Consider the following 21,023-nt stretch of genomic DNA (forward strand, 5'->3'; position numbering starts at 1 on the left):
AACTTAGGGACTTGGTCCCTTGTTATCAATTACTATTAAGCTTTAATTACTTCCCCCTGTCATCTTGAACATTATTCATTTAGTGCATTTACATACTTCTCCTATCATTGTGCCTCCATACCTTCCCTCTTTATACTTTACATACTTCCCCTTATCAACATGCCATCATATTCATATTTGCAATCCAACACATACATATCATCAGTACATACACCTGGTCCTCAACACATGAAATCAGTATTCCTTCTTTTGGAATCATTGAAAAGTGAAAACAGTAAACCAAGAGTAAAGATAAGCAGAAGTTAGTTAACTCATGGTTACTAGAGCAATACTAACATGAAGAACAACTTTAAAATAAAGGAAACAGATGAGGCACACAAGAAGAAATTCATACATTGTTAGCACTATTATAATGTACCAAAAAAACATCAAATAACTATTTGCAAAGGCAACAATAAAGACTGACACAAGAAATTGACACACAAGGACTCAAATAGAAGGGGGCTTAGGGGTGAGTGATTTTAGAAACATGTCCATTCTAGAAGCCTCAGTAGCATGAGCATCCAATAACTATTTAGTAAGGTTATTTACTTTAACATTCAAACTTTGAAACTCACTAGTTAATTCTACAACCTTGCCCTTGAGCTTTGCATTTTTTGCTGTAAGTTCTTAAGTGGCACCAGTTCCCTTTGAAGACAACTTTCGATTCTGTAGTTTCAGGTACACTATTTCAGTGTCCTTTTCTAATAACACAATCCTCAACTCCTCAATTTATTTTGTTAAGATTTCTTGAGCAGACAAAAGTTCTAATGCTTGGGATACAGTTCCCACTTTCCTTCAATGCGTTCATACTCTACCAAAGTTATCAGGCTGAACTTTTGTTTGACTATTCCAGGGGTTCCCTTTGTCCTAATTACTCCAACATGATTAAATACTTTGTTTAATAAGTACTCATATTACATCCCATGTTTCCTTTCCTTCTCATAGATTACCTACTTCATGTGCTCTATCATAAGAGCAGGTAAGAAATCAGCTCAAACTTACTCAGATATTTGATTAAGAATAGGTCAACACCAGAGGTAATGGTCATTTTATATGATCTGGGTAGAAGGACCTTGTTCACAAATTCAAAAACTAACTAGAACTAACATGTAAGAAATTTTTTCTTTACACCAGCTATTAAAGTTCCACCCACTTTTGAGGTTTCAATCATAAATTCTGTTGAGGGCTATTTTTTCAAAACAGTCCTTACACCTATTATAGGTACATCCAGGATTTTTCCCAAGCCCTCTTCATCTAGATATATCTCCTTCTCTCGCACTAGACTGGTTAGACTCACTCTATCTTTTGAGAAATTTATAGTGTAATAAAATTCTCTAACTTTATTTTCAAACACCATAGGAGTTGATACTTCAAGTAGGTGCATCTAAGCTTAGTGTTTCATACATTCCATAAATTCCATCATGTCAGGTATCTCATAAATCTTTGGATCAAACACTCTCCTAAATAGCACTTTCTGGGTTTCCAAGACAACATTTCTTACTTCTCTAGGGACAACCTTCTTTTTTTTCCCTTTGAGTAACTACTTGGTTCCTCTTCAACAACCTTTATATTCTTAGGACCAGGTCCCTCATAGACTTTATCCTTCTTCATAATAACATGTTTCTTTTTCTTTCTTGGAAGGTTTCCGGATTTTGAACAAGAGGACCTGGTCCTTTCAGTAATATAAACTTCTTGTCTTTTCTTCTTGGTTGCAACAAAAATAACAGAATCAATAACCTTACTTTCTCCAACTTCTATTGCTTCAAAATTTTCTTCCTCCACCGTAACAGCTTTCTCGAGTCTTCCTATTTTAGTGGTAGAGATTTACTAGCCTCCATAGCATCATCCACTACTATTTTTTTAGGCCCTCTAGTAGAATAGGATCTAGTCACTTGTACGCTACAGTCAATCAATATATCCTTTTCTTTACTGTCGCTCTGTCTCTTCATGGACCACCTTAGAAGTTTTTCATCCACATCTTCTTCATTAGGAGGTAATGCCACTTCCTCATTCCTTTTCACTTTTTGTCTTTCTCCTACTATGTTGCTTTCTACATTGACAGAGCTTTTCTTGGGATCATGTTCAAGTAGAAGAAAATTTTCAGCCACCAAGTTTACATTGCTAAGTGAATCAAATTTCTCTACATGAACTCCTTCATCAAATAATTATGCAAAGATGGGGTTTGACTCAGAAGGGTTAAGGGATCCAGGTAATGGTAAATTCTTTGACATTTCAGTACCATCCAATTCTTCAGAGTGAACAAATATTTGTGCAACATTGGACGATTTTGATTTTTCTGATGAAGAGAGAATTTTTGAATGAGAAGTTTCTTATTCAATTGTTTAGTCAGATCCTTGATTTAAGTTAACTTTCAAAACTAACTCAGCAAGATCCTTAATGGATGCAGGATTTTCAACAGGAACAGTTTCACTTGGGATTTCTGGAATTTCAGGGGAAGGTGTGGGTTGTAAGACACTTTGTGATTCTTTAGGAGGATTAGAAGATAATTCTTTCATGGGGGTTGAAGAGGATAGAATTTTTGCCATTTTGAATTTTTTTGTAAAAGGAAAAGAATAAGGACTAGTTTAGTTCAAATATGGAATACTTTAGAAAAATACTCTAAGTTAATTAAGAAGAGAATAAAATATATAGGATTTGATTTTTTAATTAAGGAGATGACTGTTTTCCATTTAAGAGATACCTTTTTGGATTGATGCATTTAATCACAAAAGGTGTGACTCTTCACATTTGTTTTTGAATTGACAACTTTTTTTCAGGTAGGAGAAGACATATGGTCTTTTTAAACAAAAAATTAATGAATTTTTAAGGCACCTTATTTTTTTACTAACTTAAGAGATAGGACCAGGTCCCTCTCTTTTTGATTGAATTTTGTACTTGTGTTTGCTTCAACTGCTCTCCTCCTAAGCTATTCCCATAAGTGTTGACACAACCCAAACCAGGTCCTAGTCATATCGGGTGCCTCAAGCCCCATTCAGGGCTGGAGACCACCCCCAACACCTAATCATTACCTCCCTACATCTTAAGTCGGATGAATTATGAACATATAACAAGATAGAATTGAACAATCACAAATCAAATACATCTAAACGGTGTTAGCACCAATATTAATACCAATACCAAGGCTGACACCAATACTGACATCGCCTATGCCCATAGTAGTCATACAAAGCCTCTATCTGAAAGTAAAATAATAGCAGATTAGGACATGCCCCCAACTATAACCAAAACTAATGTCCAAGAAATAACAAAAAGTATGTAGAGAAATCCATAACATGAAATAGAGTCTTTCGGAGTACGGAAGCTTACACTTCAATCTAACACAAGCTGTCCCCAAACCTAGTCACTAAGTAGAAGGAGTACTATGGATGGTTCCTGCATTGCGTCGGGATAACACGCCCAAAGATGGGTTAGCGAGTGAACGATAGCATGTACTCAGGAGTAAGGATAAAATAATGCCAATATTTAAAACCCAGTAAATAACCAGATGCAATCACATTCATATATATATATATACACACACTTCATTTTGGGAAAGTCAACCGGATTTAGTATGTATTTAAAACAATTAACCTGGTATTATGTTACTCTACCATCCTAAATCCACCCATAGACTATATGGGTTTATCTCCCCCTACTGAAAGTCCCCGACGTATGTTAGCCGCATGATTCAGAGAAAAGAACTTGAGATAGCTAGTACAACTTCCAAAATATAAGTGTGACATAATGCACATTGTCACCAAGACCCACCTTACATCAACAAATGTGAGTTTCCAGTTTTGCTCCCTTCGGGACCACCATCTTCTATGGCTTTGCTAACAAATCCCCTTTTAAGTCCATATTAAAATCATTCACGCACAACTAATTATTTACCAAGGAGTCTTATTTATTAGGCATTAACTTTGGTATCATTACACTAACACTTGAGCTTACAAGTCTATCCATTTATGCCATACCAAATCCATAAAACTAATTTGACTCCAAAGTTTTCATTTAAACCAATACCATGTCTACCAAGGCCTTTTCAATCCTTTTAAAACCATTTAAACCAATTTATGTTCCATTACCTTTTATGCAATTCAAGGATTCTAATAATAGTAAAGCTATGTGATAAAGACATTCTCATAGACATTTTAACAAATATATTGAGGGCATAAGATTTCCTAAATCAGAACCAAGTACCAATTGACCATTCCCATGCAACCACATGTTCAAATCATAATTATAACATGAAAACCATAAGAAAAACATTGGAAAATGGTATTTAAACAAGAATAACAAAAAATCCCAACATATATTTAAAAACCCAAAATAATATCATACTAATGCCATGAAAATCATTCATTAAATCATATTTTTAGTTGACCTAACAATGAGGGAGAAGTAACATGCCCTAGCTAACAAAGAAGACGAAGAGGAACCACTACTTAGAGACTTAATTGATTGCTTTGAGAAAAACCCTAGCCTTTCTTGAACCAAGAGGTCTAGAGAGATTTGAGAGTGTTTAGAGAGTGTTTGATTATGATAATAGCTTAAGGAAGCCTCCAAATGTGGTTTATGTCATGGGGTCAAAGGGAGTTAAGAGGGTGAAATATCCAGAATACCCCTAACTTAAACTGTAAAAATTCCCACAGGTGGGTACAATTTGGACCGCTCACTCGTACCCATATCATATGAGTGGTACCATCCAATCATACCCAGAACATAAATTTGGATACCACATTCTGTCCAATATATGACTTATTACCCCAAGCCGTACCTTTACCATATGACTCATATGATCCCAATCGTACCCAAGACAGAATCCAAGGAAATCAACATTGGATAACATATGACTCCCCACCACAACTCGTACCCTATCCTTATATCTCTTAGTGAGCTACTCGTACTTAGAGCCTAGTTAAGTTACTAAATTTTAGATTAAGTGAAGGACCAACCTAATGACCCATCACCAACCATATGACCCATACCCACCAAGTTGTAATCACCCCAGAAACTCAACCACCCAACATTGGACACCTTACAAGTTATATCATTGATCTGTACCCTCATTATACGACTAGTATACTGAGTCGTATGACCAACAGTAGGCTCAGAACTCAAGAAATTTCCAAGGTACAAAACCCAGGATGTTTCAGGTGTATTCCTACAAAAGTGTGGAACTGAGTTAGATTAATATGCACCTACTTTATCATGGATACCTGTCTCCCTAACCTAGCTAATTTTAAGGAGTGACATTAACTCAAATATTAGGTCAGGGTATTTTAATCAAGATTTGTCTCAACTTTCTCTTTAGAACAGGTCTAAGGACCAAGCCTAGACTTTACTTTACTCATACTGCCTCAAGTTTCTTCTTCTGAGATGAATTCCTTTAGGACCAGGTCCCTTGAAATTAACTTTTTCAAAATGAGACACTTCCACCTTGAAGTGTCTTGAGAGAGAGAATCCAGTCAGATCTTCCAATATTAAGCTTAGAACACATACTATCAACAACCCATTTTTGACTACAATTCTCTTTCTCATCCTTGAACCATGATCACAAGTTAAATTTGGGAACCCACTTAAATTTGAGTTCCCAGCAGGAGGATAATGGTGTGATCAAATCCTTCTTATCCCATCTAGGTAAATAATTTCTTTTCATATTTTTCAAGAGTTTGGAACCCTTAAGATGCGACTTCCCTTGCTGAATGTATTCAAAACTACTTATTTTAGTTTCAAGCCAATAATGACATCTTTCTTTCAAGTGCCCATCTCTTCCACAGTGAGTACATAAAGGTTTGTGAACCTTGTTTTTAGCATCATGAGCAACTTTTCCTTTTGACCCAAGAGGTTGTGATTCTCATTGATAAGTAAGCTCCTTGCCATTATTTGTACCTTGACTGGTCAAATTATAAAGGATCTGTGAAGTTGTAGTCAATTTAAGAGATTTGTTAAGATTTTCTTTTAAACGAACTAGGTCTCTTTCTAACTCTTCATTCTTATGGAGTGCAGACATAAGATGTTTTTGAGAATCCCTCAACTTTTTCTCAAGATCAATTTGATGACTTGAAGCTTTTTTCTTCCCTTTACATCTACTGTATTTGCCTTCTCTAGATTACTCATCAAACTTTAGATTTTTAGATTTTATCTTTGTGAACAATTCTTCAATTTCAGAAATTTGGAGAGTTAAAAGAAATCAGTTCAAGTTCTTGATTTTCAATTTTTTCTTCCAAACCAATTTTCTTAGCAGTTAGTTCACATATAGAGTTAATCAAGACACTAGCAAGCTTTACTGTATTCCAAGCCGAGTAGTTAGCTAGGTTATCCTTAATGTCAGAAAGAGTTACCTCTTTTTCTTCTTTATCTTCTATGTTGGCCATAAAGGCAAACAAGGAATAATAGATAACTGGGCCATCTTCCACTACTAACTTAGACAAAACTTCAGGCTTCTAATTCTCATCAGATTCACTGGAAGAATATCCCCATGCTGCTACAGTACCCCATATTTTCCTAGCTTAAATTAACTCTCAGTTCATGAGTTATTCTATACTAAATTTTTGAAATGCTCCAAATTTTTTAGTTTATAGCCTTCCATTTCGTAGAAAATTCATTTAGCTTTCCAACGAAATAAAATTCACCAAAATTTGATACCCGGGGGAAGTGTTAGAGCCATTTTTGTAAGATAGTGTACACCTGGAATGTTCGTACATCGTGGAGCCAAGACAAATGGAAATTGTCACTTTCCAATGCTCCATCACGATATTGGTGCATCGCGTTATAGGTTCAGTTCACAATTGTCATTTTTTAGTATTCCATCATGATACCTCTACGTCACGCTGATGTCCCAGTTCCCAATTGTTAGTTTTCAGTGAGGGGCCATGATTGTGTTGTGTTATGCCACAATCCAAATTCTCAAATGTCAATTTCCAGTGACACGGTGCAATAGCACCGCGTCACGCCAGGGGGTAGTTTTAGAAATTTTCAATGAAAATCCAAAGTTTCATCTAGGGTTATATTAGTCTTTTCCCATGATTTTATTACGTCTAGATATGGGATTAAAGCCCTAAAATATGTCATTTATTATTCAATTTTTCCCAAAAAAAAGAGCTTTCTCTCTATAATACAAAACCCTTACTTTAAGAAACCAAGAGTAATTTAAAAAATTCTCCAAGAACCTTCAAGAACTCTTCTTCTCAAGTATGTTAGGTATTCATTCATGGGTCCCTTTCACCCATGAAGTCCAAGAACCTTTTAAAAACATACAACATCTCAGATTTATGATTTCCACATTTAAACTAGATTGAATTCATTTTCATGATATTAGTTAGGTTTTAATCCATAATTTAATTGCAAGTTTCATGACAATTGAATAACATGTGTGATGAATATGTGATTATATTGATAAACCCTTGAATTTAAAAATTGATTAATGTATCATGATTTTCATGTGTTGGCCATTATCATAATAATCCATGCTCCCTAAGTGGTTGCTAAATTGCCTATGTGAAGTAAATAGTGGAATCATGGCATGTATTATGTGGTCCCAACCATGTACAAGCTTATGCCCTACAAGTGTTTGATGACATGCCTATATGATTTGACTAGTGAAAGCATGACATGTTATTATGTGATTTCATTCATGCACAAGTTCATGTATATCAAGTGTTTGACAAAAGGTCTAAATGAGTGCATTGTTAGAAAGCAAGTATTCTTATGCCTTTATGATCATGTTATGTCTTCCTTTTTATGCTATCGAGTCCTGGGGATATTTAATACCCGACAATCTAGCTGTTTACCTAAAGCCAGTGTCAGTTATAGAGTAGTATTAGTCATGTCATGATTAGTAGAACTTAGTTAGTTATAGAACTCAGGAAAACTCAGTAGACTTAGTATCAGTCTAGTCCAGCTTAGTATAATCAGTTCAGTTTCTATTCAGTTAGGAGTAGGATTCAGCACCGAGCAAGCCTAGGGATGGGGGCTCACCCGTTAGTTAGGAATGAGTCCCTAGAAATAATCCATAGGTTCTAGAACTACGTATCTAGCATAGGTTATGAGATGTCACCCATTAGATAGGACTGACATACTCAGGGATCACCTGCTAGTTTAGGACTGATCTCAGGGGTCACCCATTAGATAGGACTAACTCCACAATACATGTTAGTACCCATGGCATGGTATTTGGACCCTTCTAATTGGGGTTACCGATTGGACCCCAACTCAGTTACCTTATATCATTTGGGGTATGTTGGTTAAATAATTACCTCCCACAGTTTTAGTTTCAGTCTTCAGTTTAGAACTCAATTTAGTCTTACAGAATCAAGACTGTCAGACACAGTTAATCAATATCAGTAAATAAGTTATCACTAACTTTAGATATCAGTCAGTTATCAAAACTTAGTGCTCAGCTTTAGAAAAGCTCAGTTATAGTCTATACATATATGTATAGTATTGCATACTCAGTGATTTCCATAGTATCAGTAATCCACGTGCTCTTATATTCAGTTACTCTATATCATTCAGTCAGTTACTATTTATGCATATGAACCCTTGTATTTAGCCTTACCTCATCTACCATACCAGTATATTTCTCGTACTGATCATACTCTTTCTTTGTGCTATGATGTCTCATATCATAGGCTTGGATGCTCAGGATCCTGATTTTGCTTAGATAGATCCAGTCAGCAGTCACAGATTTAGTAGTGAGTCCTTATTTATCAAGGATATGCTTTTATTTCAGTAATTCAGTAGTTTTAGTATTGTAGTAGTTGGAGTTAGTTAGAGGCTTATCCCATCAACTCCATATTTAGACAGTTTATTTAGAGGCTTTCAGACTAGTCCAGTTCAAATAGTTTTTAGTTTTAAAATATTTTTAACAGATGTTATGTTTATCAGTATTTCAGATTCTGAACCTTATGGCATTTCAGTCTATTTTCACATTTATTTTAGTATTATTAATCAGTGCTCACAGAAGATATTAGTCATGGGTTAGCTTATGATCCTTCGAGGTCGTAAACACCGTGTAACATTTGGGGTACAGACTCAGGCCATTACAAACTTGGTATCAGAGCCTAAGGTTCAACAGAGTCCTAGAAAGTTTGAAATTCGTATCAAGTAGAGTCCTGTGCATGGGTGTGTAGCGCGCCACACTTATGGACATGGGGCTATGAGATGTTTTAGGAAAAGTTTTCCTTCTTTCAGTATTCATGTCGTGCAAGTAAAAATGAGCTAAAGTTAAACTCTCAGTATAATTCGTTTCTTCCTTTGTTTACAGAACATACCACCTAAAAGGACTAGCAAAAGGAGAACCAGAAATCAGTCAGCACCTCAGTCCATTCAGGTAGATCCCCTGGACAAGCATGTCTCCCATGAAGAATTTAGAGTTGCATTCACTACTCTAGCCAATTCTGTAACAACTTAAAATGAATGGCCAACTATGGTTCGGCCAACCCTGTGGCCAATACTACTGCAACCAGGATTTGAGACTTTAACTGAATAAATCCTCCCTTATTCTCAGGATCTAAGTTAGAAGAGGATCCACAGGAGTTTCTCGATCAGATTCAGAAAGTCACAGATATTATGGGAGTAAATTCCAATAAGAGTGTTGAATAGTTGCCTATCAGCTACAAGATGTAGCTCATACATGGTTTAAGCAGTGGAAGGTAGACAGGGGCACAGATGCAGAGCCCCTAGAATGGGAAGAGTTTGTTGCTATTTTTCTAGATAGATTCTTTCCTTTCAAGCTAAGAGAATCCAAGGTGTTAAAGTTCATCAATCTCAAGTAAGGCAATATGACTGTGAAAGAGTATTCCCTAAAGTTTACTTAGTTAGCCAGGTATGCTCCACATATAGTAGTAGACAATAGGTCCAAAATGAGTAAGTTCATGTTTAGGGTATCAAATAGTGTGGTTAAGGAGTGCAGAACTGCAATGTTGATTAAGGAGATAGATATCTCTAGGCTTATGGTCCATGCTAAACAGATTGAGGAGTAGAAGCTTAAGAAGAGGGAGAAAGAGAACAAGAGAGCTAGAACAGGTAGTTTCAATTTCAATCATCCTAAGTCAGAGAGTAGTAACCATTCCTAGTTTTATCCAAAATTTTTAGTTCTAACTCTGTCCTAAGCTAGTGTGCTAGTACTAAAGTTTAAGAATTGTAGTCATATGAGGCACCAGGCTCTAAAACCAAGGGTAGTGTGAGCAGTGGTCATACCCATCCACTTTGTGGAGAATGTGGTAGACATTACCAAGGTTCATATAGATCTGGAAGTGATATATGTTTTAGATGTGGTAGGCCAAGCCACAGAATGTGAGAGTGTAGAGTTATAGCTTATAGGGGAAAAGATTTGCACTAATAGGGTCTGTATAACCATCCTGTAGCTCAGTCTGATCGTCTGAATTAGCAGGGTGCTACTTCCAGTGCCGCCAGTGGGCAACGCCCAAACAGGTTTTATGCACTTCAGTCCAAACAAGATCAGGAAAGTTTTCCTAACATGGTTACTAGTTCATTACAGATCTTCTATTTACAGGTTTTGTCTTATTAAATCCAAGAGATTCTCTATCTTTTTTAATTACTTACATAGCAGTCGATTTTAAAGTCAGATCGAAAACCTTAACAGAACCTTTCTCAGTCTCCACCCCAGCGGGTCAGTCTATCATAGCCCGACAGGTATATAGGAACTGTCTGGTTACAATATCTCAAAAAATTAGGACTTTAGATTGTAATAGTAATGTCAGTATGTGTAGAAAATCAGTTGGAGAGGTTAATGCCCAACCCTTCCTTACCTCAGTGAAAAGTATTACATTTCAGCTATCACGATATCTACTCACTCAGTAGATGTCAGTTCTATGATCATCGCTCCTATTTATGCATGTTATAAAAAATCATGTATGCTTTTAGTTCCTAGTATAAACAGTTCCAGTTTTCTCAGTGTTATGAATTATGTTCCATGAATATAGAAACTCCAAACTCAGGTCATGCAGCTCATTACTTATGTACTCATGCTTTACAGTATGCTCAGTTCCCATGACTCCTGCTATACTTCTAATGATCAGCTAAATTCAGATTTTATCATGTATATCCTCAGTTTAGATTTCTTGATGAAAATCCTGGCTATTGATGTTAACATTCTATTCCTCAAGCCTCAGTTAAGTGTCAAGTTTAGTATAGTGTCCATTCATACTTCAGGTCCTCATGTTTAACCTTCAGTGAACTCTCCTTATTAAATGTAGTGATAAGCAGTTTCTTAGAAGGGGGAGAGTAGTTGTTTCATGCTAAGAAATAATTGTTGCATGCTAGTTTTACATGAGGCGGTAGTTATAAAGATGGGCTTGAATGTCATGTTGATGTGTAAGTGGCAAAATGCATTTTGAAGAATTGTGTAGGCTTGAACATTGTGGGTGAATTTAGTCCATCTTAGACTTCAGTAGGTTGAGTTATTAGTGCCCATATTACAGAATGTTTTCCATGCTGTGGCTTCTTATTCAGATGTCTTATTCAGACCATGACAAGATGTCCTTGCTCCCCAAAGTCAGTAGAACTCTATAGAAAGAGTGTCAAGAAATGCCCCAGTTAAGTATAAGTTTTCAGAATGAGTTAGTCCGTAAAGCCAAGAATTTAGTTTAGCAATCAGGAAGACAAGTTCGTAAGTTTCCCGATCTTTTCACCTAGTCGTACTATCTGAAGTTTTGTGAATATGACTATTACAAGATAGAGCATCCTAGTAGTTACGAGTTCATCTCGATTCATGTATCATGACTTAGTTTTAGATCTCAGATATTCAGTCACAATTTAGTTTGTGGGTGCCCCGTGCATCGTCTCAGCCTTTCCTCAATATCCCAGCCAAGTCGGCATTCTTCGGGGGACATAATGTCCCAAGGGGGAGATGTACTATAACACTCAAGCTTTCATGTCCTAACCTTCCATTTTCTCTTTACATAACAACATCCAATTTGGAGTAACGGGTACTCATAAGTTAAATCTCTCATTCTAATCTCAATCGTATGACCATTCCATGGCATGGTATATATTCAAGGAATCAGTTTAGTCATGTATTCCATGCATCATATATGCATGTTCAGTATGAAAATTCAGCTTATTAATAGCTTTAGTCATGTATTCCATGCATCAGATATGCATGTTCAGTATAGAAACTCAATTTATCAGTAGTTCAATCATGTAGTCGAGTTTCAGTTATACATGTTCAGTGTGTAAACTCAGTCTGTCAGTGTTCTTCAGCTTAATCAGTCTCATTCGAGGATGAATGTTCCTAAGGGGGAGATATTGCAATACCTTATATTTCGCTAGTTTAAATGAACTCTCAGTTCATGAGTTATTCTATATAAATTTTTTGAAAGGCTCAGTATTTTTCAATTTAGATCCTACCATTGCAAAGGAAATTCAATTAGTTTTTCAATGATATAAAGTTAACCCAAATTCGATACCTGAGTGAAGGGTTAGAGCCATTTTTGTAATACAATGTACCACCTAGAACGTCAGCACATCGCGGAGCCAAGCCAAATGGAAATTGTCACTTTCCAGTGCTCCATCATGATATTGGCGCATTGGACCATATGCTTAGTTCATAATTGTCATTTTTCAGTGTTCTATCATGATACCACCATGTCATGCCGATGTCCCAGTTCCTAGTTGTCAATTTCCAGTGAGGCACCACGATTGTGCCATATCACACCACAGGCCAAATTCTCAGATGTTAATTTCCAGTGACATGGTGCAAAAGCACCGAGTCACACTAGGGGTGATTTTGGAAATTTTGACGAAAATCCAAAGTTTCATCCAGGGTTAAATTAGTTTTTTCCCATGATTTTATTACGTCCAGATATGAGATTAAAGCCCTAAGAACATTTTAGGTCACTTATTATTCAATTTTCCCCCAAAATCAAGAGTTTTCTCTCTATAATACAAAACCCTAACTTTAAGAAACCAAGAGCAATCTCAAGAAATCCTCCAAGAACCTTCAAGAACTCTTCTTCTTAGGTATGTTAGGTGTTCATTCATGGGTCCCTTTCACTCATGAAGTCCAAGAACCTTTTTCAAACATACAACATCTCAGATTTATGATTTCTATGTTTGAATTAGATTGAATTCATGTTCATGATATTAGTTGGGTTTCAATCCATGATTTAGTTGCAAGTTTTATGAAAATTGAATAGCAAGTATGATGAATATGTGATTATCTTGATAAAATCTTGAATTTACAAATTGATTAATGTATCAAGATTTTCAAGTGTTGGCCATTATCATGTAAATAGTCCATGCTTCCCAAGTGTTTGCTAAATTGCCTATGTGAAGTAAATAGTAGAATCATGACAGTTATTATGTGGTCCCAATCATGTACAAGCTTATGCCCTGCAAGTGTTTGATGAAATACTTATGTGATTTGACTAGTGAAAGCATGGCAGATTATTATGTGATCCCATTCATACACAAGTTCATTTATATCAAGTGTTTGACAAAAGGTCTAAATGAGTTCATTATTAGCAAGAAAGTATTGTTATGCCTTTATGATCATGTTATGTCTTTCTTTTTATGCTATTGAGTCCTGGGGGTATTTAATACCCAACAATCTAGCTATTTACCTAGAGCCAGTGTCAGTTACAGAATAGTATAAGTCATATCACGATCAGTAAAACTTAGTCAGTTACAGAACTCAGGAAAACTCAGTAGACTCAGTATCAGTCCAGTCCAGCTCCTTATAATCAGTTCAGTGTCAATTCAGTTGGGAGTAGCATTCAGCACCGAGTGAGCCTAGGGATGGGGGCTCACCCATTCTTTAGGACTGGGTCCTTAGAAATAATCCCTAAGTTCTAAAACTATGTAGCCAGCGTAGGTTATGAGATATCACCCATTAGATAGGACTGACATACTCAGGAATCACTTGGTAGTTTAGTACTGATCTTAGGGGTCACCCATTAGATAGGACTGACTACGCATCATATATTAGTACCCGTGGCACGGTATTAGAACCTTTCTAAATGGGGTTATAGATTAGACCCCAACTCAGTTACCTTATCTATTTGGGGCATATCGGTTAGATGATTACCTCCTACAGTTTTAGTTTTAGTCTCAAGTTTAGAACTCAGTTCAGTCTTACAAAATTAGGACTGTCAAACACAGTTAATTAGTATTAGTGAATTAGTTATCAGTAACTTCAGATATCAGTTACTAAGTTATCAGAACTCAGTGCTCAACATAAAAAAAGCTCAGTTACAGTCTATACTTATATGTATAGTATTGCATACTCAGTGACTTCTCTAGTATCGGTTATCCACTTGCTCTTATATTCAGTTACTCTGTATCATTCAATCAGTTATTGGTCATGAATATGAACCCTTGCATTCAACCTTACCTCAGCTAGCATACCAGTACATTCTATGTACTGATGCATACTCTTTCTTTGTGCTATAATGTCTCATATCATAGGCTCGGTCGCTCAGGATCCCGACCGCACTTAGACAAATCCAGTCAGCAGTTGCAGATTTAGTAGTAAGTCCACATCTATCGAGGATACACTTTTATTTCAATAATTTAGTAGTTTCAATATTGCAGTAGTTATAGTTAGTTGAGGGCTTGTCACATTAACTCCATATTCAGATAGTTTATTTAGAGGCTTTCAGACCAGACAAGTTCAGACAGTTTTTAGTTTTCAGATATTTTTAATAGATGTTATATTTATCAGTATTTCAGATTCTGAACCTTATGGTATTTCAGCCTATTTTCAACATTTATTTTAGTATTATAATTTAGTGCCTACAACAGATATCATCCATAAAATTTACTAGATGTTTATTCCATGGGTAATTTACTAGGTTTTCACTTTTATTTATGTGGGAATTCAATAAGCTTTCCATAAATATCAAATGCCTAAATTTGATAACCAGGTAAGAAGTTATGGTGATTAAAATTTTTAGTCTTAAAACACCACCATCTCAGTTAGTCGCGCGTCGCGTCATAAGCCAAAATGACTTTTTTCAATTTCCAGTAGGACTCCATGATTTCACCGCATCACGGAGGGATCCTAAATCCCAATTGTCAAATTTTAGTGACACAGTGCGATAGCACTACGTCGGGCCATGGTTCCAGATCGGGAAATTTTCAAAAAATATAAAAGACGCATCTAGGGTTAAATAGGTCTTTTCCCATGATTTTAGTTCCTCCTTAAAACAAAAAATTTAACCCTACATGACCTAAGGATATCATTATTCCCTTTATATTTCCCCAAATTGAGTTGTTCACTCTCAAGCCAAGAAACCCTAGCTCTTAAATTTAAGGGGCCAAATCACAAGAACTCTCCATCAATACTTCCAAATTCATTAACTCAGGTATGTCATCTGTTGACTCATGGGTCTCTTTCACCTATGAAGCACAAAAATCTCTTTTTAAAATCCAAGATTTGTATATTTATGAATGTTCATGATTTGATTGAATTGAAAATTGATGTTCATATTGTTGTTTGGTTTCGTTTCATGTTATAGACTATTAATTACAAGAATTGATTCTAATATGTGATGAATTATGCAATATTCATGATAAACCATCTAATTTACAATTTGATTGATGTATCCATGATTATTAGATGTGTTGATGATTGTATAACCAAAGCATGCTCCCCATATGTTTGACAAATGCCCATGTGAAGGAAAAGTGCCATACTAGTATGATAATGTGAAATCCCCATTCATATACAAGTTCATGCCAGTCAAGTGTTTGATGAAATGTCTTAGTCAATGGATTATGGATATATGTGTACCCATTGTGTACTTTAGAATTCATGCCATGAATTACTTTTATGCTATCGAGTCCTGGGGGTACTTGTACCAGATAATTTAGTTGTGTGCCTAGAGCCAGTTTCATATTTTCATAATACTCTCAGTCAATCCATGATCTCTAGATCTCAGTTAGTCATATGACTCAGGAAAATTAGTGAATTTAGTATCAGTCCAGTAATCTTAGAAATTCTAATAAATCTCAATAATCCAGTAATCTCAAAAGTCTCAGACAGTTATCAGATCTCAATAGCATTCTGCCAGTCTATTGAATTAAATGAACTTAGTCTAGTCCAATTTAGTTAATCATGTTCATTGTTTATTTAGATGGGAGTAGGAATTAGCACCGAGTGAAACCAAGGATGGGAACTCACCTGTTATATGAGGGTGTGATTCTTAGAAGCAATCCTAGTGTTCCTGAACTATGTAGCAAGCATAAATTGAGGCATCATAGCCTATTATATGAGGGTAGATAAGGTGGCTTAACCTGTTATATGAGAGTTCCCACCATTCTCACTAGAGTTAACTGTTATATGAGGGTTGCTCACAGATTGTCCTTACCAGTGGCGCGGTATTGACACCCTTCCAATAGGGGTTATAGATTAGACCCCAACTCATCGTTAATGCATTATTTAGGGCATGTCAGTTAGATTACTACTTCCTATAGTTTTAGTTATAGAATCAGGACTGTTAGATATAGTCGTTCAGTCTCAGTAATAGAACTTAGATAGTTCTACAGAATTTAGGACTGTTAGATATAGTTAACTCAAAATAGTACGAAACTTAGCTAGTTCTATCAGAACCTAGACTATCAGATATAGTAGCTCAGTATCAATTATTTTAGTTATACAGTTATCAGTATCTCATGTTATCAATACTCAAGACCAGTAATCATGTTATCACAAACTCAGTTACAACTATTATGTATTCATGCATGTATTCTCACATTCATGTTATTCAGTCAGTTAGTATAGTTCATGCATGTGAACCCTTTGCATTCAGCCTACGTCACATGCATACCAATACATTCAATCGTACTTACATATATGCGCTATGGTGTTTTATACCATAGGTTCAGAAGCACGAGCTCCAAAGAATCAGTAGCAGCTAGATTTAGTAGTGAGTCCTTATTATTCGAGGATGATATTATTTATTATTTCATTAATTTTGTAGATAGAGTTAGCTGGGGATATATCCCATCAACTCCTAATTCAAACAGTTAGAGGCTTTTCGGGCTATTATGTTCAGACAGTTTATTTAGTTGTTTTAGGTATTTCATACCCCACCCAGATGTTATATTTTATCAGATATTATGCCTTAGTTTTGAACCTTATGGCCTTTCAGCCTTTATTTCTTCATTTATACAGTATATTATGCAGTGTTCAGGTACAGATATCAATCATGGGTTAGCTTGTCGTCCTTCGGGGTCATGAGCACTGTGTAGTATTCTGGGTACTAGATTCTAGGTGTTACAAATTTGGTATCAGATTCTAAGGTTCAATAGTGTCCTAGGAAGTCTAAATTCCACATCTAGTAGAGTCTTGTGCATGGGTGTATTGCATGCCATATTTATGTGCATGAGGCTATGAGATGTTTTAGGAATAGTTTCCCTGCTTTCAGTATTCATGTCATGCCAGTGAGTGTGAGCTCAAATTTAACTTCTAGTCTAATCTGTTTCTCCCTTTCTTCTACAAAACATGCCTCCTAAAAGAAGAAATAGAAATCTGTCAACCTCTCAGCCCATCCAAGCAGACCCCTTAGATAAGCATATTTCGTATGCAGAGTTTAGACCTGCATTCACCACTCTTGATAATTCAGTTGCTACTCAGAATAAATGACCAGCTATTGTTCCGACCAACCCAGTGGCCAATTCAGCTGCAGCCAGGATTTGGGACTTCACCCGAATGAATCCTCCATCCTCTTTTGGGTCTAAGTCAGAAGAGGATCCTCAAGAGTTCCTAGACTAGGTTCAAAAGGTTACGGATATCATGGGGGTTACTTCTAGTGAGAGTACTGAGCTAGCTGGATATTAGTGGCAGGATGTTGTTCACACTTGGTTCAAATAGTGAAAGTTAGAGAGGGCTGTAGATGCAGGGCCTATTGAGTGAGAGGAGTTTGCTAATGCCTTCTTAGATAGATTCTTTCCCCTAGATCTAAAAGAAAATAAAATATTAGAATTTATCAACCTCAGGTAAGGCAATATGATGGTGAAAGAGTATTCTCTTAAGTTTACCCAATTAGCTAGATATGCTCCTCATGTAGTGGCAGATAGCAGAGCCAAAAATGAGTAAGTTTGTGTCAAGGTTAAATAATAGTATGGTTAATGAGTGCAGATCTGCAATGCTGATTAGTAAGATGGACATAGACAGGCTTATGACCCATGCTCAACAGATAGAAGAGCAAAAGATTAAGACGAGAGAAAAGCAGAATAAGAGAGCAATGATAGGTAGTTTCAACTTTGCTCAGCCTAAGTTGGAGGAAGAAAATCATTCTCAGTTTTATCCTAAGTCATCCATTCCATTCTCCAGCTAGTTCTCTAATGTCGAAATTCAAAGACGGTAATAGAGATAGGGCGCTAGGCTCTAAATCTCAAGGCAAGGTTAGTAGTGCCCAAACCTATCCTCTTTGTCAAACATGTGGTAAGAACCATCAGGGTACTTGTAGAACGAGCAGTGGTATTTTTTTTGGATATGGCAAGCTAGGCCACAGAGTCAAAGATTGTCCTCAGCTAGGTCCTCAGGGTCAGCTTAACCATTTCTCAGCCCAGTACAGTCGCCTAAATCAGTAGGGTACCACTTCCAGTGCTACTAGTGAGCAATGCCCAAATAGACTTTGTACTCTCCAGTCCTAACAGGATTAGGAAAATTCTCCTAATATAGTTACTAGTATGTTACAGATCTTTTATGTGCATATTTATGCTTTGGTAGATCCAAAAGCCTTCTTATCTTTTGTTACTCCATTTATAGCAGTTGATTTTGGAGTCAGTCCTGAAATTCTAGCAGAGCCCTTTTCGGTCTCTACCCCAGTAGGTAAAACCATCATAGCCTGGTGGGTATAGAGAAACTGTCCGATTATGGTATTTCAGAAAGTCACCTCAGCAGACTTAGTTGAATTAGAGATGACTGATTTTGATGTCATTCTTGGCATGGATTGGCTTTATTCCTACTATGTCACAGTCGATTGGAGAAATAGAATACTCCAATTTTAATTTCAAAATGAACCTATCCTAGAGTGGAGGGGTAGTACTTTCGCTTTCAGAGGTCAGCTTATTTCCTACCTTCGGGCTAGGAAAATGATATCTAATGGATGTGTCTATCATTTTGTTCATGTTAAGGACACTAGTTCCAAAACTCCCAGTCTTGAATCGATCCCAGTCATGAATGAATATTCAGATGTCTTTCCCAAAGATTTTCAAGGAATTCCTCCCGAAAGGGAAATAGACTTGGACATTAAACTTCTTCCAAATACTCACTCTATATCTATTTTTCCATATGGAATGGCACCAACAGGACTCAAAGAACTAAAAAAATAGTTGAAAGATCTCTTAGATAAAGGATTCATTAGACCCAGCGTATCCCCGTAGGGTGCCCCAGTCTTATTCATGCAAAATAATAATGGTTCTCTTAGAATATGCATTGATTACCGTCAGGTCAGTAAAGTCATAGTCAAGAACAAGTATCCACTTCCCAGAATCAATGACTTGTTTGACCAGCTTCAGGGTGCCAGTTATTTCTTTAAGATAGACCTTAGATCAGGCTATCATCAGCTCAGAGTCAGAGAATGTGACATTCTGAAAATAGCTTTTTAAACTCGGTATGGTCACTTCAAATTCTTAGTCATGTCCTTTGGTCTTACTAATTCCCCTATAGCTTTCATGGACTTGATGAATCAAGTGTTCAAGCAGTACTTAGACATGTTCGTCATAGTCTTCATAGATGATATTCTTGTCTATTCCCGCAGTAAGTATGATCATACAGACCATCTCAGAATAATATTGCAGACTCTTAGAAATCATCAGTTGTTCACCAAATTCAATAATTGTGAATTTCGGCTAAGGTCAGTATCATTCCTTGGTCTTATCATTTTTGGTGATGGCATTAAAGTAGATCCTCAAAAGACTGAAGTAGTAAGAAACTAGCCCAGATGCATCTCTCCATCAGATATCAGGAGTTTCTTGGGTTTCGCTGGCTATTACAAATGGTTTATTGAGGAATTTTCTTCTATTACATCCCCTATGTCCAAATTGACTTTGAAAAAAGTCAAGTTTTAGTGTTCAGATGCTAGCAAGAAGAGTTTTTAGGAGTTGAAGACTCAACTCACCTCAGGTCCAGTTTTGACTCTCCCAGATGGTCCAGATAGGTTCGTGGTGTACTGTTATGCATATAGAGTAGGTTTGGATTGTTTTCTCATGTAGCATGGCAAGGTCATAGCCTACGCCTCCAAATAGCTTAAACCTCATAAGAAGAATTATCCTACTTATGATCTTGAGTTAGCAGCCATAGTATTTGCCTTAAAGATTTAGAGGCATTATCTATACGGATTTCATGTAGATGTGTTCACAGATCATAAGAGCCTTTAGTATGTCTTTTCTCAGAAAGATCCCATTCTTCATCAGAGAAGGTGGTTAGAGCTTTTGAAAGATTATGACATGAGTGTCCTTTATCATCCAGGCAAGGCCAATGTAGTGGCCGACACTCTCAGTAGATTGTCTATGGGTAGTGTTGCTCATGTTGAGGACAGTAAGAAAAAGTTATCTCAGGAAGTCCATTATCTTGCCAAACTAAGTTTTCTCTTAGTCGATATAGAGGAGGGTAATTTATGGTTTTAGAGTAGTTTAGAATCATCTCTAGTTTTTGAGGTGGAAGAAGAGCAAGATAGAGAACCCAGTCTAGTCAAGTTGAAAGAGTCAATCAAGGATCTGAAAGTAGAGGTTTTCTCCAAGGGGTAGATGGTGTATTGAGTTATCAGGTTCGTCTATGTTTCCAGGTGTAGATGACTTGAGGCAGCAAATTCTTATAGAAGCTCATGGTGCACGCTACTCTATTCATCCAGGGGACACAAAGATGTACTGCGACTCACGGGAGATCTATTGATGGAATGGGATGAAGAGAGATATGGTAGAGTTTGTGGAAAAGTGCTCTACCTGTTAGCAGGTTAAGATAGAGCATCAAAAGCCTAGTGGGTCCATACAAGAGTTCAATATTC

The 21,023-nt window shown here is 36.5% G+C and overlaps 1 protein-coding gene across 1 annotated transcript in view; it reads left to right on the top strand.

Annotated features, from left to right (window-relative positions):
• The first annotated feature begins 2,217 nt into the window (after positions 1-2,217).
• Positions 2,218-21,023, top strand: part of LOC107844418 (mitochondrial outer membrane protein porin of 34 kDa-like) — a 63,245-nt gene continuing 44,439 nt past the window's right edge. The window contains 2 exon segments of the mRNA XM_047397734.1: positions 2,218-2,251; positions 2,450-2,601. Coding sequence (XP_047253690.1) covers positions 2,218-2,251; positions 2,450-2,601 — 186 coding nt within the window.

The sequence above is a fragment of the Capsicum annuum genome, chromosome 10, assembly GCF_002878395.1.
Source record: "Capsicum annuum cultivar UCD-10X-F1 chromosome 10, UCD10Xv1.1, whole genome shotgun sequence".
NCBI lineage: Eukaryota > Viridiplantae > Streptophyta > Magnoliopsida > Solanales > Solanaceae > Capsicum > Capsicum annuum.